At 35.1% G+C, this 19,374-nt stretch overlaps 1 protein-coding gene across 4 annotated transcripts in view; it reads right to left on the bottom strand.

Moving 5' to 3' along the window:
• Nucleotides 1-19,374, bottom strand: part of LOC109112447 (partitioning defective 3 homolog B-like) — a 142,768-nt gene that overhangs the window by 46,186 nt on the left and 77,208 nt on the right. For all 4 annotated transcript variants that reach the window (XM_042716992.1, XM_042716995.1, XM_042716993.1 and 1 more), the window contains 5 exons: nt 14,432-14,561; nt 12,989-13,103; nt 11,969-12,075; nt 6,567-6,611; nt 273-488 (listed from right to left, as the gene is read on the bottom strand). In XM_042716992.1, coding sequence (XP_042572926.1) covers nt 273-488; nt 6,567-6,611; nt 11,969-12,075; nt 12,989-13,103; nt 14,432-14,561 — 613 coding nt within the window. The remainder of the gene's footprint in view (nt 1-272; nt 489-6,566; nt 6,612-11,968; nt 12,076-12,988; nt 13,104-14,431; nt 14,562-19,374) is intronic.

Genomic DNA, 19,374 nt, shown 5'->3' with positions numbered 1-19,374 from the left:
ATGAACTATTGTCTTGGCAACTAACTTTAAAGTTTAAAATAAAGTACTTAAAATTACTAAATCTTAAACTGAACTAAAATACAAATATATAAAACAAAACCTACGAAAATGAGAAAAGCACACAACTATTTACTCTCTCTATATATATATATATATATATATATATATATATATATATATAAATTTCTAATAAATGTTTAACTATTTAAATGTTGTATTTACATATTTTACCTTTTTTAAATTCTATAATACTTTCAATGGTTTTAACTCACCGTCCTCAGGTTCAGAAGGTCCGTCGTAGGACTTGTCGATGGCGTGTCGGAAGCTGAGGTTGCATCCTCGGCCTCTCACCATGTGCGTGCGTGGACGATGGAAGGGCACCTCGTCCTTACCGACCTCCTCCATCGCTGTCTGGAGACTCTCCAGAGAACTGGACTTCTGCAGACCTAACCTGGGTCCCAGCGCCGTCCCGTTAGAGTAGAGTGGTTCTGAGACAGGGACATGGAGGGATGTCAGTGATGGGAGGATGGTAATGAAACGTGAAGCTTTGAAAATCAGGGCAAGATCAGAAACAGTGTATAGAGAGTCCTGCTGAAAAGACCAGCACCATCAAATATAATGAAATGGCAGATCGTGACAAACCAGGCTGGACCATCAAGAAGATTCCCAATGGTCTGAGCTGATCTTTTCAACAGGGTGGTCACAAGTTGTGAATTGAAAATGCAACAGTTGTGTGGTGAGCTGAGCTGAAAGTCTAATGGATTTGGACGCATTCAAAGAACAGACGGAGATGAAATATGTAAAGACGGCTGTAGGACGGAGGGTGGATGATGAAACCTCAAGGTGAGGGTGAAAGAGCATCACGGAATAAATGAGGCGTTGCAAACGCGGACCAGACGTGCAGGAATACTAAACAGAAAAGTAGTAGAAGTGAGGAGCATTAAATGAAGTACTTAGAGATGAAGAACAACTGTGTTTCCATAAGAAATGCAAACCACTGAGAACAATGACACCAGGAGCAGGAGGAGAAGGTGAGGGATTACAACAAGCACAAACAAGAGAAGAAAATGGAGGAATAGCACAAACAGAAGGGCTCCAAACACTGAAAGGGCAAAAGAAAGTCGGGGAAAAGAAGACAAAAGAAAAGAAAAAAAGAAGTGCTTGGTGCTTGAGAAGTAAAAAGTGGCATGCAGGAAAGAGCACATCATGATTTAAATGGATGCTTCAGCCAAAAACTAAAGCTCTGTCATCGTTTACTCACTTTCATGTTGCTCCAATCAACACAAATGGAGAAGTTTTCAAATTTCCCCTTTTATGTTTCTCAGATGAAAAAAAGAAAAAAGGGTTTGGAAAGACATGAGGGTGAGTAAACTATGACAGAGTTTTCATGTGTGGCTCAAGTATCCCCTTAAGAAATACTTTTGTTCACAAACCAGCAGTGAAAATGTGTATATACAGTAAAATAATAAATCAATAATCCACTGAAGGACACAGGTCATTTTAATACAGCTAAATAGAGTTTCAAAACAAAGTTGAACTGTGGTACAATCACTGTAAACATTTAGCATCTAACTTTAACAAACCATTAGCGAAATCATAAAATATACCATTAATAGTGTGAGACAGCTCATTTCACTATTTTTATATTTTCTAAATATTACAAAATATATATCTGTAACATTGCAAAAGTTAAGGATGATGACGGCATAATGTTTGAATCAGTATTAACGTGGCTTTAAAATTACAAAGTGAAAGCTCAAATCTGGTATTTTTCATAAAAACCAATCTGGCACAAAACAAAACAAAACAAAAAACAAAAACAAAAACAAAAAAAAAACAATCCAGCTGAACAAGATTCTTATATACTACATTTTATTATATAATGTCTAGGGTCTGCAAGATTTTTTTTATGTTTCTGAAAAAAAAAAAAAGTATCTTCTGTTCTCTAAGGCTGCATTTATTTAATGAAAAATACATAAAAAATAGCAATATTGTAAAATATTAAAACAAATTAAAATAACTGTATAAATATATATTATAAAATGTAATTCATTCCTTTGATGCAAAGCTGACAGTGTCACGTGATCCTTCAGAATTCTGATTACTATCAATGTTGAAAATAGTTGTGCTGCTTAATAATTTTGAGGATTCTTTGAATTAAAAAAAACATGAAAGTTCAAGAGAGCATTATTTGAAATAGAAATCTTTTGTAATATTATAAATGTCTTTACTCTCACTTTTGATCAATTCAATGTATCTTTTCTGAAAATGATAAGTATTTATTCATTTTTTAAATCGTGCTGACCCCAAACTACTGAACCATAGTGCATATACAATTTTAACTCAAAACTGGTTGCAGCAAATTCCGCCTGTTTTCAGTCTCATAAAATGTAATTACCGACTAAATATGTAGAAATAAACAAACTCCGGGATCCATGACCAGTCCTTGTTCTGGGATTTCATAATGCATAAATGAAGCACTGGATACATCTATTTCACTTCCATGAAATGCAGCTGTAATCGGTAGGATCTAAGCAGTGACATGTTTAAAATGCAGTTTTCATTTCCACAGCGCTGCACACATGCATGCCGACACGCATAAACACACGACACAGATGGCCCTCTCTGGGACGCTAACATAAATCAATCTAAACCAGCACAACATGGCTGCTCTCAACCTGAATCAACAGCAAACTAGACGAGCGAGAAGCAGAAACAGACCGAGAGAAACGACAGCGAGACGGGAAACTCATTTGAACAACTTCTTAGGAAATAAAACGGTAATTGGCGAAGTCTCTCTGGCAGACAAATACCTGTATGCTGCCATTATCAAGAAAAGGGAAAATAATGAGACGAAGTGCATAACAAACAAATCAGCAGAAGCAGCGCTGCAGGCCGAACGGTAACTGGGCGACTGCCATGCAGCTCCTGGAAGAAGAGGAAGAGAGATGAATTGAAGGATGTTGAACTGTGAACTAAAGCGCCGCAGAGCCCATGAGCAACGCAGCCTCTATGAGTGGTCTTCATTTGGACGAGAGGGGCCAAAGGAAAAAGTAGGTGTGTTGGAGGGAAGCCAGCGAGAGAGAAAGAGAGAGAGAGAGCGCTGCCTCCAGCATCTTTCATCTATCCTCTTAATGGACATGTTCTTCTCTCCTGTGGACCGAGACTCGGCTCTTCATTGTACCAGCTACACACACATACAAACATACACACCTCGCTTTGTTTGCAAGAAGGAGAGTTATACTTCACTGATGTGTGCACAAAAACACTGGTTTACTTTCTTAATTCTTTTTATGGCTGTTTCAACTGTGCACTTTTAGAAGGTGTTTAAGAACAACTATTTGACCTTTATACAAAAATCAATTCAGAGGTCAGTGACTGTTGAGCTTCTTCTGACTGCTCTTACCTCAAATGAAAATATTCAACTTGGAAAATGTTTAGCTTGGAAAGTAGCAGAGATAGAGAATATGAAAATAGGACAAGCACATTGTTATGGATATGTGCATTCTTGTGACTGGTGGAGTTCATATTTGGTTATAAACAGTCCAAGGAATGGTAAATATCCTATCTGCAAAATAAAATAAATAAAATAAAATAAAATAAAATAAAATAAAATAAAATAAAATAAAATAAAATAAAATAAAATAAAATAAAATAAAATAAAATAAAATAAAATAAAGTTGATTGAAATGCTTATATACTTGTAAGGAAACAAGGAATGGATATTACTTAAAGAAAACTTGGTTGGTTTAAAAATAAATAAATAAAATGCATTTACAAATAAATGCAAATTTAATGAAACGATGCACGATAAGTTTCATGGTAATTCAAAATATTTTCTAGTATATCTTCTAGTTTACCCGCCATTAGCAAAGAAAGCAAAACATTTTAGACCTTATGTAAGTGTTTGTGTACATTTAAACACGCACACAAACCCAAACCACGCTATTTCATGCTATCAGCTATATGCTTCACTGTCGGCTTTCACAATAAAACCTATCTAAAGCTTAATATGACCTAAAACTGCCTTTATGGTGTCATTTAGTGGTTGAGACTAGCGTGCAACATCTGACAACCTCTTTCTCGTGAACTCTTTATAGAAATAACGGATTATGGGTTCCAGGATACAATTTTCACAGGCAGTCATATGATTTGTGACTTAGCATAAAGGGAACATCACATGAGTGCAATGTTTTTTGAGGTTGCTTATGGTTAGGCTGATGGATAAACTGCATAATAAATCATAACTCACTAGAATTTTTTTTTATTAGGAAAAAATAAGAGAATTACCTTAAATCAATTCATTTTTACTAAAACATTTAGTAGACACCGCAAAAACCTAATAATAATAATAATAATAGGACCTGCATATTGCTGGACTAGATTGTGAATTTACAGGAAAAATAAATAAAAAATACAACATTTACTGCAAAGCAGATGCAAGAAAAGAGAGAGCGGTGTTGGAGTGCCGCAGTGGTAGGCTTGGCTGGCCCTAGCAGGGGGTTTTTAGTCAGATTAAACTTAGAGCGGCCACGTCTTCAAGACCATCCTAATAATGAAATATGTCAGAGCATATAAAGGAGTCTGGCGTAGGTAGAGCGTGCCAGAGGGAAGAGAGAAAAATGAGTGCGTCAGCAGAACAGCCTGCAGCCTGTCAATATCTATCGGATCCCACATCTGTAAAACTACACTCCAATCAGCCTACCATGTATATAGCATTGTCCCCGACCCCTGAGAAGTATACAAAAGCGTCATGAGTAGGCTATGCATGTAAACTGGACTGTGTATGTTTTTAATGCATGCACATGCTGTGAGCGCTGCTAAATTTCAGTCTTGATTGTTTGCATGTGGTTTTGATTATGATGTAATTTATGATCCAATGCCTTGTGTTGGAGTCTATGCATACAGTTAATCTGCGGTCAGGTTTTGTACTATGTATATATAAATCTAGAAAATCTATATAAAAAAAAGTTATAAATATATAATATATAAAACTTCATATTGTCTCTCTCCCTCTCTCTCTATATATATAATTTTATATTTATAAATAAAAATTGTTTAAAATAAATATTTAATATATTTTGTATAAAATATATGTTTATAGTTTATATTTATTCATTTTATAGTTATAAAATAAAATCTTAAAATGTTATTTAAGCATCACTGAGAAACTATTGCAGTTTTTATTATTTTTATATTTTCTGATTTCATTTTTATTGTAACATGTTAGTAATTTTGTTGTGTTTTTGTCAGTAGTAGAGCGAGTGAGAGAGAAAGAGAAATATATATATATATATATATATATATATAGTTTTAGTAATTTTAGTACATTAAGTTAAACTAAATTAAAATGAGAGATGCTTGGGCACTAGCTGAAATAATAAAGTATATTATATTTTTATTTCAGTTAACTTTTTTTTTTTTTTTTTTTTTTGAAGTGAGTGGGGGGTAGTTTCACTTTGACTTTTATAGTTATATTTTTATACAAAAAATATAAAGTAAGAAATACTACAAATCCCTAACAAAAAATTTTAAAAGTGTTTGACAAGACAAGATGTTGCTTAGCTGAAATCTCTAAAAATTGTATGTATGTATGTATGTATATATATTTATACACATATACATACATACATACATATATATATATATATATATATATACATACATATATATATAAATACATATATATACATACATACATACATATATATATATACATATACATACATATATATATATATATATATATATACCTAGAAATGTATGTAGGTAGAGCATATACATTAAAAGTACAAAATAAAAAGCCACTTTAAAAAATCTGCAGAGCAGTCTTTAAGACTGAAAATGCTATATTATGATATATATATATATATATATATATATATATATATATATATATATATATATATATATATATATATATATATATATTATTGTCTATTTTTACTTGAAACTAGATTTTTGGAACAGCCCCTGCATGTGTCTGTGGTCTTGTAGCGCGTGGTCACTGCTTTCACTGTGTCTGTCTGTTTCCTCCACTAACTCAATCACTCCTTGCAGCAACTCACTCTCTCACCTCAACTGACAGCCTACAAATGGCCAGCAGTCGCCCTCTGTTTATCTTCATTTGACTTGACTGAGACACAGCAACTGATCTGGAGTCAGATTACTGGCCTGGGAGTCAACTAGCACAGTGCTTTACAGATCACATGCTTGATCTTGGGCCAGCCTTGTAGCGCTTGACCATAAATGAGATGTTGGCTATTAAAGCAGTATGGTGGAACTGACGTTGCAAGGCTGATATAAACTACTTGGCAGAGCAATTGTTTACTTATTGTTTATGAATAAAATGAATCAGGTATAGAACATTGCCGTCTTTTATCATATTTCCATTGCTGCTGTTCATTAAAATAAAGCACGTTACCACGGTTAAGAGGGTTTCACCCAACTCTGCTTAACATGCCTAACAAAACTCCTTAACCGTAGTAAAATCTCATTCTCATGAGGTGCGTGGCTTTAATATGTGCTCTGTGTGTGTGTGTGTGTGTGTGTGTTCAAGTTCTTACCAGGTCTCTGTTCTTGAATGGAGGTCATGTTACTCTCATCTGCCACTGAAACACACAAACAAAACATCCATCAGCTCCTCAAACACTCATTTGTGTCGCCCGATAGACATTCCAGACTGGATATAACTTCACAGCAGGCTCATGTTAACAAGTGTAATGTTTAAGTGTTGCCGTAATGCTTTTAAAACACTTGCATGCATTTAGGCTTCTATTGTAAGTTGATTTTAAGATGACGCTAGCATCCAGATATCTACTACCATGCAGAGAAAAGCAGCTTAAATTAGTCTAAGCCGATCTTAGCCTGGTATTCCAAATTAGTCAAGCTGGTTTAGATAATCTGCTATTCTGACCAGTAGACCCCCTAAAACCATCTTATACTGGTTTAGACTTCTTTTACACATAAAGGGATAAGCCGCAAAAAATTAAGAGATAGTTCCAACAAAAATAAAAATGCTGTCATCATTTACTCACTCTCAAGTTGTTCCAAAACTGTATGAGTTTCTTTCTTCTGTTGAACACAAAAGAAGATATTTTGAAGAATGATGGCAACAAAACAGTTGATGGTACCCACTGACTTTCAGTATGGGGAAAAAATACTATGGAAGTCAATGGCTACCAGTAACTGTTTGGTTACCAGCATTCTTCTAAATATCTTCTTTTCTGTTGAATAGAAAAAAAATAATTTCATAAAGGTTTAGAAAAAACATGAGGGTAAGTAAATGATGACAAAATGGGTTGACAATCCCTTTCAGTTTTGAATTTATAGGACTTATATTGTATTTAGAATTATATTTACCCTGGAATAAATAAGCAATTGTAATGCATTTGAGTCCTAGCATGACTTATAATGTCTTTTAAACTGAACCTTTATAAGAAACAGAACTGCACTGACAAAATAATACATTGGATTTGTAGAGATCTCTTTAAGTCTAGCTTTTTCCACATGTGAGCTGATGTATGGATCTAGCTCCATCGCTCTCTCCTCCTGGAAGTAGCCACACTTGGTTTTAATTACGAAAGACTGTGGAGGGCCAGTTACGCTTCTGTACAGCTGAGAACATCTGTGGTTTGCCTTAAACACACACAACTACACATGTACACACACACACTCGAACGGCTTGACTTACATTGTGCACACATAGCAAAATTCATAACAAAGAAAGGAAATAAAAAAAACAGGATATATATACACACACACACACACACACACACTATTTTATTGTATATATTTTTTAGCAAAAGTACAGCAAAAATGGTAATTTGCAGTATATTATTAGAATTTAAAATTTTTGCATTAAATAAAAAAAAAATAAGTGTTTTCTATTTGAATATAATTGAAAATGTAATTTATTCCTTTGACCATTTTTTTTATACTGTGGTGTCACATGATCCTTCACAAATCCTTCTAATAAGCTGATATGCTGCTCAAGAAATATTTGTTTAAATTGATGTTGAAAAAAGTTGACTGATTGCTGATTAATATTTTTGTGTAAGGTATGGTACGTTTTTTCGGGATTCTTTTATAAATAGAAAGTTCAAAACAAACAGCATTTATTTGAAAAATAGTATAACAAAATAAAGAAAAAAAATAAATTTATTTACTGACACTTATTATTTACTGGGTCATTTTTAATGCTTAAAAAAGTCTAATGTATCTTGTTTTAAGATTGCTCAGAATTTTCTTTTGGAAAACTAAACAATGGATTTTTGCAATGCATATGAGTGACTACATCTATGAAAACCACAATGACACATCTAAGGCATTTACAGTAGCAACCTGTAGAGGAAAACTACGGTAAGGCCTGAGTGTGAGTGGTGAAAACGAGAAAGTGTGTCTCTGTGTCTGAGAGAGAGAGAGACTAATCCGCACAAACAGGATTGAGCAGTGAAGAGCAGCTGCTGCCACAGGCATTGCACCATGGGATACAATAATGGGGTTTCATTACACTGCAATTTCTCTTAAATAAGCCTTTTCATCTTTTATGAGCTCAATTTCCCCAGCAGAGAAATAACACTGGAAGAGAGGCTTGTGTGGGTTCACACACGTGTGTGTACATATGGACACGGTATGTGAGAGAACACAGACACACAGACAGGGTTGATGGTGGGGGGGGGGGGGGTGGGTTATAGGTACAGAAGAGTTAAAAAAGGAGGAAAAAAATATTTTGGCACTGAATGCTTGACAGCGCCTACAAATTTGGATTATCCACACTCAACAAAACACAGGCACATTGTCACACTCATGCATGCAGAAACACACACGCAAATATCACACAGACACACATGTAGGACTGCAAAAACATCCTTCATGATCGCATTATACTATAATACTCATATTAATGCCATTCACGGTGTTTGCCAAGTCAAGCAGCACTATTATTATTCCTCAAACTCATGATAACACATTCAAGCAAACCACACAGAACAACGTGGCAACCAGCAAGAACACCCTAGCAACCACCCAGAGCAACCTAGCAACAATGAACAAACTAGAAACCATGCTGAAAACCCTAACAACAAATTTGAACACCCTAGCAACAACCCTGAACAACCTAGCAACCAGCCAGAACACCCTTGCAATGATGAACGCCCTAGCAACCATGCTGAACGCCCCATTAACAAACCTGAACACCCAAGCAACAATCCTGAACATCCAAGAAACAACTTTAAACACCGTAGCAACCAACCAGAAAACCCTAGCAAAAATTAACTCCCTGGAAACCAGTCAGAACAGACTAGAAACCATGATGAACACCCTAGCAACAACCCTGAACATCCAAACAACCACCCCAAACACCCTATCAACAAGCCAGAACACCATATCAACAATGAACACCCTAGCAACAAATCTGAACACCTAAGCAACAGTGAAAATCCAAGCAACCACTACAAACACACTAGCCACCAACCAAAACATTTTAGCAACAATTCTCAACACCCTAGCCCTTCCCCAGCAACAACCTTGAACATGTGAGCAACACATAAAACACCCTAACATCCACCTAGTAACATGCAAAATGCCCTAGCAATCACTCATCACCCAGAACACCCTAGCAACCAGCCAGAAACCCTTATCAACAACCCTGAACACCACCCTAAAAACCATCCAAAACACTACATAAATATCCGGACACCACAGAAACCACCCAATGCCCTAGCAACCACTCTGAACACCCTTGCAGCCTTCCCTTTTTAACACCCTAGAAACAACTCTGAACATCCTAGCAATACTAAAAACTAAAAACCCTAGCAACATGCAAAATACTCCCGAAACTATACAGCAACATCCAGAATACCCTTGAAGACACCCAGAACCACCTACCAATGCATGCTAGCAACAACCCTGAACATCCCAGCAAAACCTAAAACCCTAGCAACATGCAGAATAGACTAGCAACCTCCCAAAATACCATAGCATTATCTTAACAACCACCCTGAAAATCCTAGCAACATACAAAATGCCCTAAACACCACCCAAAACAACACGGCAACAACCAAAACATCCTAGCAACCACCCAGAATACCCTAGCAACAACCGTGAAAATCCTAGCAACATGCAAAATGCCCTAGATACTAGCCAAAACAGCACAGCAATACCCAGAATGCCCTAGTAACATGCAGTACACCCTAGCAACCACCCGAACACCCTAGAAACCAGTCAGTAAACTTAGCAACTGTTTGCCAATGTCCTGGCAACCACTCAGAACACTTTAGCAATGCATGTGTTTTTTTATTTTTATTTTACTAAAATGTTAAGACGAAAAATAAAAATTTAGTTCTTCATATTCTGATAAAAACACATTTGGCTGGTGTGTTACACTTCTGCAAAAAAGTAAAGGTAAATGGCCTGAAAGCAATCAGCAAATGAGAAATTAAGAGCATTTTCACATGAACGCCAGCCCAGAAAAACACATACAGCTGCTAATGATGCGACTGGCAGAATAAAGCTCTTTCAGAGAGACTCGAGCAGAGCCAAAACTCTGAACTCCAAACGCTAGCCTCCAGAACTCCAGCCAAACCTCTCATAGGGACCACGCTTGACTGAGAAAAACCTTTGTCTTTCAACGTTTCGCAATATCACAGAGGAAAACGTTAGCCAGACTGAAATTATGCGCCTTGAGGATAAGAAAAGTGGACCCTTGGGTGATGGATAGATTACTTTAAAGGTTTGCAGAATGTTTTTAAATGAAGATTAATAAATATGTTGGCTATTTTTGTATTTGGATATAAATGACCTGTATTACACTAACAGCGGTTAATGCTAGAATAAATATCTGAAATTGCTCCCACCTTCAGTCACATTAGTTATGACCCTGAGTGGAAATCCATTACCCAAAAACCCTTTGATGGAAATCGTTGCTGAAACTTGCATACATCATACAGCTTTGTAAGTTATGCCTCGAAATTGAATATTTTAAATAATTTAGATTAAGCAAAATGTCTGTCTGTCTGACCATCTATCTATCTATATATCTCTCTATCTATCTATACAATTTATAAATGTTAAAAAATAGAAACACTTATAGTGAATTACAAATGCTAATGCTTTTGTAACAATATTATTTAGATTTTTTTTTAGATTTATTTATCTTAATGTACAAATTTATCAAAAAGAAATAAAAGAGGAGAAAAAAAACTAACTGAACCACAGGCCACAAGGCCTATACAGAAAAATTTAAAGAGTAACTTAAAGAACAAAACGAAAAAGCGAGAGAGAGAGATAAAGAAATAAATAGAGGGGAAAAGGTCTGGATGGGGGATAAAAGATGGCAGCAAAGCATGACACTATGAGATGTGTGTAATGAAAACCAATCAGCTTTCAGCAGTGAGGAGATTAGCACAGTGGCAGTGGAGCTGAAGCCAATACTCCACCCTAATGAAATGTAATTGGAAACGGGCGAAAACTTCCCATTGTGGAGCACTGAAATATCCCTCATGTTTCTGAAGGTGGTGGGAAAGAGAGAGGACAAGTTATCGGGGTCATCCGTGGCTAATACTGGGAAATGTGTAGCTACAGTGCTTTATTTTGCACTGAAGGCAATCGGTTTCCACTGTGTTCAGATAAACAGACCAAAAACTGAAAAAAGTCTTCTAGGTCTCAGTATAACCTTTAATCTTTGTCTAAAAGGCTTTAGCACAAAATATTTCACCTCAAAAACCTGCGTCTTATTAACTAACCACCCACAGTCCAAGTTAACCAAGCGTTAAATGCACTGAAATCACACTGCTCTGTATTTAAATGAAGTCCCTGCCAGCACAGAGTCAGTACAGTCCCAGTATAGTAAACTAAATGCATTTTTAACTGGTCAAAGTAAACTACATCCACAAGATGTAGTTTATTTTATCTGGAGATTATTTTGTAGGTAGTTTCTGGTAAATGGGGTGTACGTGTGTTTCCATACCTAAATCCATGCTCTTGGAGGACTTGTTGGTGGGGTAATCTGGGACTTTCTGTCGTTGAGGGTATTGTTGGTTGGTGGGTTTGTAGGAAACAGGCTCCATTTCAGCCCTACAAGACACACATCACATGAAGTCAGTTTGGTTGATCAAATACATCAAAGAAATCTTATTATGCAACATTCTAATTGAGCATATATGCTATATACTATAAGCATTAAAACACATGCAGTACCTCTCAAATGTTTGGGAGCAAAATGCTTTTGTATATAAATATATATAAATATTTTATATTCACCAAAGCTGCATTTATATGCTCAGAAATACAGTAATATTGTAATATATTATTACAATTTAAAAGTTTTCTTTTATAAAATATTTTAAAATGTAATATATTGATGCAAAGCTGAATTTTCAGTATCATTCATCATCTAACATTCTATTATGCTGATTTTTTGCTCAAGAAACATTTCATATTATTATCAATGTTGAAAAAAATTGTGCTGCTTTAGTTCAAAAGAACAAAAGAAAGTTCAAAACAGCAGCATTTATTCGAAACTGAAATCTTTTGTAACATTATAAATGTCTTTGCTGAGAAAGTTCTGAGAAATTATTCTTTTGAACAGTAGTGTCACAGAAATATTGGATGAAATAGTCACTATTTAATATATAACTATATACATTGAATTATTTATTGATATGCTTTAGTACATTCATTTCATTCATGTCTACCTATACTGTAAATGAATCTTTCTTTGTGTGTGATTGTATATAAATATGCAAGTCTATAAATGGATACAGTTGGGTGTTTGACTGAATATTTAATAGAACAACTAGATAATGCCATAAAAAAAATATTCTGCATGGTCTCATTGTTTTCAAATCTTTGAAATAAGGCTTCAGGATTAAATACTGAGCACTGATCAAAGTACTAGATTATTTGCCTTCACAATAAGAGCTCTTAAAGAAAACCAATGAACTGTGGCAGTTATCTCCGACTTCACTCTTTGAGCACTGTAACTAACCGATTTTGTTGGTGTTTTTCCAGCAGGTCCAGATCAGAAGGTGGAGGGGGGAAATCGTCTTCATCGTAATCTTCCTCCGGCAGTTCCTGTGGTCCGCCAGGGGGTCTGTAAGAAGCTGTTTTGGAAATATGAGTTTTAATGTTATATACTAATATAAAAGCTGATGTTAATCACACAAAGCCATTGAATGTTTTTCTTATTTTTTTCAGCTCAACTTTCTAAGTTCTCTTTTATTGTATAGGTGTTTCACTGAGAAACAGAAAGTCATACAGGTTTGAAATGACATGAAAGCAAGTTATTCCTCCTATTATGAGGAATAAGACACACTTGGCTACATTCACTGAGATTTGAATCATCTAACATGTGAGAAATAGATTGAGACCTTCTCAATGACCACACAACTTTCTGATCAATGTTAGCCGCACTAGTCTGAAATACCTCCATTACGACTCAATTTTCTGCACTACTGTCCCCGTTCCTTCCACCATTTAGCCATCTATTGTAAAGCAGGTCCAGAATGACTGCATCATATATATGCAGTGACATGAAATATTAATGCTGGTGCTAGCAAAAACATGTGATTAAAACGACACTTCATTAAAACTCATCAAAATGACACTTTGGTGTTTGAAATTTTTCATATTTTACCAAATCTAATGGCAGCGAGTGTGGAAAGCATTCTGAATTTAGAATGAGACGTGTGTAAATATCACATTGTGCGACTAAAGTACAGTCACATGCTTTGACGGACAAGAGACGCTAATCAGTAAACAATGGTTTCCCAAAAACACGGAAAAAGCCTTTTGTGTTGGCACGGGCAACTCTCTGGAGAGCGGCGGGAAAGAATAGTGTGAATTTAAAACAGTTTGTTATCCGTTCTCGAGCGCTCGGCACAATTGCGAGTATGCTAATAAGCCCCACTTAGAATCCATTTCATCAGCTTAATGATTTCAAGGTCAGACCGCGTTGCATAAAAGTGGAAGAGACCATAGCAAAAATATCGTCATTGGCTTTTCCATCCGTATTGATGAGATGGGCAGATTTCCAACTTGTAGAAGTTGAAAAAGCTAATGGAAAGCTATGCTGGCATGGAAAATGAGGCGGCAGAGAAAATGAACTCATTTTGTCCCCTTATAAAGAAGCAAAGCACTCTTCACATGGTGTTGATGATGAACGCATGCATTCTTTTTTTTTGAAGCGCTGATCAATTTCATTTGTTGCTTTAACAGTGAGAGAATTTAGATGAAATCACTTAACATTATATAAAAGCAATTACTTGGTGTGCATTTAGAATGTAGTCAACAAGTTAAGATGGATTCACAAAGAACGTGATTTTGCAACCACCAGTTGAATTCTGGAGCTGACTATGAAGCAGGAATTAACAGTACAGAAACTTTAAGTCGCGACCTAAAGCAACTGAATCAGTGGCAGTGTGTTACTTACCAGGAGCAGCCTCGTACATGCGGTTGTTTGCTGTGGATGGTGGTGCCGAACCGTTGGTGTGGTTGCTGTTTGGATGAAGATGAACAGGAGAGTCGTTTCTGGTGACAGTTTGATTGCTTTCTTGATTTTCCTAAAATAGAGGGCAAAGAAGTAGAGAAGTATTTTAGTGACCAAAAAAGCAACAAAACATTGATCTGGAAGATGTCTTAAAAAATGCCTACCCTTACGAAAAAGAAGTTTATTCAAGTGTGCTATTAGTATACTTCTTTTAAACTAAAAATAGGAAAGTATGCTTTTAGTTTACTTTTTATGTACTTCTCAGAAATGGGCTTTATGTACTCCTCAGAAATATACTTAAAATAACATTTAAGTATACTTGATTTATACTTACAAAAAGTCTAAATATACTTGAACTTTACTTAAGTATACTTAATAAAATAAACTAAGTTTACTACTTTTTGGTAAGGGTAAACAAATATGGGTATTTTAAAAGCATGTTGCTCAACAGGATGCCAACTTTTGGAATATTTGCCATGCAGGACAGAAAACAAGGTTAGGGACAATGAAGTACATCCAAAAATTATAATTCTCCTGGGATTTGCTTACCCTCAACCTTTATTTTGCAAGTCCACTCCTCTATGAGGCACATATAGGAATTTACATTCAAGTATATTCAAATAATCATCTTGATGCTTTGTATCCGAATGTAAGCAACAAACACAACCATTTCATGTAAGAAATGCATAGTTGTATTCAGCAAGGATGCATTAAATGACAGTAGGCTCGTTTCCATTACCCTTCAAATTGCGCAAATTGAAATTGCGAATTGAAAATATGCCTAATGGAAACGCGTCAATTTCGCAAAACATCGCCGATATATTGCAAAAAAGTTTTTACGCTCGCATGAGGTGGTTTTTCAGGCAATGCAAAAAAGGAATAATTAGAAAACTACAATGGAAACTTTTTTTTTCTCGCATTTACAGGTCACATGGCATATGTAAAAAGTCATATGATCATTCTTTAATGTACCACTTCATAAGTGGCTGTGCTCCAGTGTAAAGGGGCTTTCCCTACCATTAATGCTTTGACAATTTACACTGCTTGTGTTTATGTTTTTATACAGTCTATGGTTTATTCCAGCTGCGCCACGTTTATTCTGAAGCGGCTCTCTTTGCTGCTTCTGTAAAGATACACGCATACGCCTCCATTAAATAAATATAACCAAAATCTGTCAAAATCCCACCAAAATCCATTGCCATGACTTATCGCAAGAGGCAAAAGGTTACGTTTTAGTCAACATTGAAAAAATATTGCCAAAGTTTTGCACAAATCCATAGTGGAAACGCGCCTAGTAAAGACATGTATAACATTTCAAAATATAGCTCATCTATTTCAAACAAATACTGTTTCTATTAATCAAAGAATCCTGAAAAAAAAAAAATAGTATGATGCAGCATAACTGTTTTAATAAGCAATGGTTCTAAAGCAGCAAGTCAGAATATTAGAATGATTTCTGAAGCATCATGACACTGAACCCTATATATATTCAAGTCATAAACTTTTCTAAAATTGTAATAATATTTCACAATATAACTGTTTAACTGTATTTTTAATCAAATTAATGCAGCCTTGATAAGCAAAAGAGACAAAATATATATATTTTTTTTTTTTTTTTGGGGGGGGGGGGGTTACAACTGTGCATCTTTTAGTATGAAAACTGTAGATACTAAAAAAGAAACAGAAATTCTGTGAGAGAACAGAAAACACTGGGGGGGAAAATATGTTGAACTCGAACTGTAAATGGATAAAAGCAACCATATGACAGTTAAAAATTTTCATAAGCCAAAGGCAATCCCGTCAGAAAGTACTAGTCAAGACAGATACGGAAACATGTGTCAATATGAAGACGTGAGGCCACAGAATGATGCATCCTGATGGATTCTTCTCAGAAGACAAAGAAGCTACAGCTGTCACCGTCTGGGCGTCTACAACCCAGAGGAGGAACACTGTAGACTTTATACTGTCATACAAACCACATGCTACACACACAAACACGCTACTCACGGCAACAATAAGCCCAGACTGTCTGGATGGACATGAAAGGTATTGGGATATCACCATATCAAAGTGTGCTTAAATGCATTCACACTGTACTAGATGAAAACAGATGAAAGCCTCATTCTTTTGTTCCGACGTTAAGCCTCAGTTGGAGGACAGTCATTAGCAGGGATGATGGCTCTTTACACGGGGAAGCGTCATTCTTGTCATCTGCCTCCTGCTCGCTGTCTCTCCAGACGCACGGGAATCATCAATGGACCGAAGGACTGATTCTCAGGCTCCCTTTCTCCTCAGAGATTATGTTTCTCATGAAAAATGACTCTCAAAACCCCTTCGCTAAGCCCAAGCAACACTTTTTCTGCCTTCACTCTGATCAATGCCTTGACGACGGCAAACGTGTTGTATGCATGTGACTAACACGCATAAATTGAGAGAAGACAGGAAAATATCAAAAGACACTTGAAGGATGGAACAGCAACTGCTAGAATCCAGACGGAGGGAAACTAAAAATGAAAAGTCAATTTAAACAGTCGATATTATTGATTTACGTGTTCAGCTCCCACTGACTTCAACCGCTGCATTGTCCTTATTAGTGGGGCTTGTTAAGGCATGGATCACTATTACTATTGCTCACACTGATTTGAACAAACCGCTGACCACTAATCTCTGGAGCAAAACACATGGAGCATTATTTATTAAACACACATCAGTGACGTCTCAGATGTGTGATTCCTTAAAGAAAACTCATTTTGCCTGGAGTACAATAAATAAAAGAAAGAAAGAAAGAAAGAAAGAAAGAAAGAAAAGAAAATTTTGGTTACTGAAATAAAGTTAAACTAAAATAAAATAGCAGTAGCTGATGAAAAACTTAAAAAATATTAAAACTAAAACTGAAATAAAAATAGATTAAAAGTGAAGAATATATATATATATATATATATATATATATATATATATATATATACACATATACGTATATATGTATTATATATATATATATATATATATATATGTATATGTATATATATATGTATATATATATATATATATATATATATATATATACACATATATGTATATATGTATATATATATATATATATATATATATATATATATGTATATGTATATGTATATGTATATATATATATATATATATATATATATATATATATATATATATATATATATATATATATATATATATATATATATACACTTCATATATAATCTATACATATATATACACATATAAAACAACAAAATTACTAAAAGTGAATTACAGTAATAATTAATTGAAAATCTAAAAATAAAGGCTAAGAACTGTGTTGTCATGATACTGCCATTTCTAACTTACAATATTTTAAATAAATAAATAAATAAATATTTAATACCACTTTCGATACCACAGGGCATTAAGGGCATAAAATGTAAAAAGTTTCTCAAATTAATTTAATAATAATAATAATAATAATAATAATAATAATAATAATTTCAACAACAATAATAATAATGAACGATATTATTATACATTTTTATTATTATTATTATTTCCAAGTCAAATACATTACTATTGTAATACAACTGTACTGTAGAATCATTTTAATTCACATTGCAGCAGTAAAATTACAATACCTAGCTCTGTAAAGCTAAAGGCTTTAACTCTTGCAAGTGAAGCTATTATTTTGGCTGAAAACTGCTGGCAGGTCTTTTAAATTTCCGTAAGTGCAAGTTTAGAAACATGTCTCATTACAAATCTAACTGTAATCGTCTGTCTATGAAAAAATGTCCAAATGCACGTTAAACTCACAGCACATGCAGAAATGGAGTTCACTGCATTTACTACGACACTGCACAGCAAAGCATGAGTGGCCAACCAGAACCCCCTAGCAACCGCATAGCAACACTCACAGCACACTAGCATCTGAAGACAATGTCAAAGTCTAATTTCTCCTAGCATCAGTCAATATGTTCTAAACATAATCATATTCACGTTCATTCAAATATCACCTTGATTTTAGGTGTATGACTCCTACCACAACACACACACAGAACCTCTCTGACATCTTCAAAGGCAGTGTGCTGAACGTCTTAATCAGACAACAATCACAAGGGAGCTTGGGTCTACAGTCCAAGACAAAGAACCAACAAAACAGCTTCTAGAACAAGACCCTGAAGCCACGGCGTCTCCACCCCCTCCACACAGGCCAGCAGTGAGGGTGAGCTGAGGTTAGGGACCCTCAGGGTAGCCCCGGGCTGCCTTTCATTAAAACCCCAAATTTGCCTTCTATTCAAGGAACCCACGGTGTAATCTGATTAAGTTGCCGAGCAAGAGGAGATCCAGCGAGGTAACAGGATTAGACAGCAGACTGGGTGGAGAACAGGAAGGAGAAGAACACGAAGGAAGGAGGAACAAAGATGGTGGTTTCACATGAAATCTCTCAAAGGGACACTGCAGTTTAAGAGTTTGGGTATTTAATACAATAGATTTAATTCTTTTATTCAAGGGTTTCTGTAAATGTTAAACTTTTTAAGACATTCTTTAAGCAAATTTAAGTTAAAAATTGAATGGAGCAATGCACCGACACATTCTCTAAATCTAAATGTGAAAATACAACTTCCAACAGATCTCCATGACTTTGTAATAAGAAGTTTTGTTTTATGAGAAACTGAACAAAATGTAGTGTCCTTATGATTAAAACAAGAAAAAAAATTTGCCAGTGGGCTCAGAAAAATCTACGTAATTCAAAGGGGAAACAAGTTTTCACACCCCATTGACAAATTCGTTTAATTTTGTTACATTTTTCAGAAAACAAGACATATTATCTTAATATGGCATATCAAGGTAATGTACTGTATCTTGTTTTAAGAATATTTAGATATTTG

This window comes from Cyprinus carpio, chromosome B1 (assembly GCF_018340385.1).
Source record: "Cyprinus carpio isolate SPL01 chromosome B1, ASM1834038v1, whole genome shotgun sequence".
In the NCBI taxonomy this organism is placed as follows: domain Eukaryota; kingdom Metazoa; phylum Chordata; class Actinopteri; order Cypriniformes; family Cyprinidae; genus Cyprinus; species Cyprinus carpio.
The sequence above is the reverse complement of the archived record's forward strand: the minus strand, read 5'-3'. Positions and strand labels throughout refer to the sequence as shown.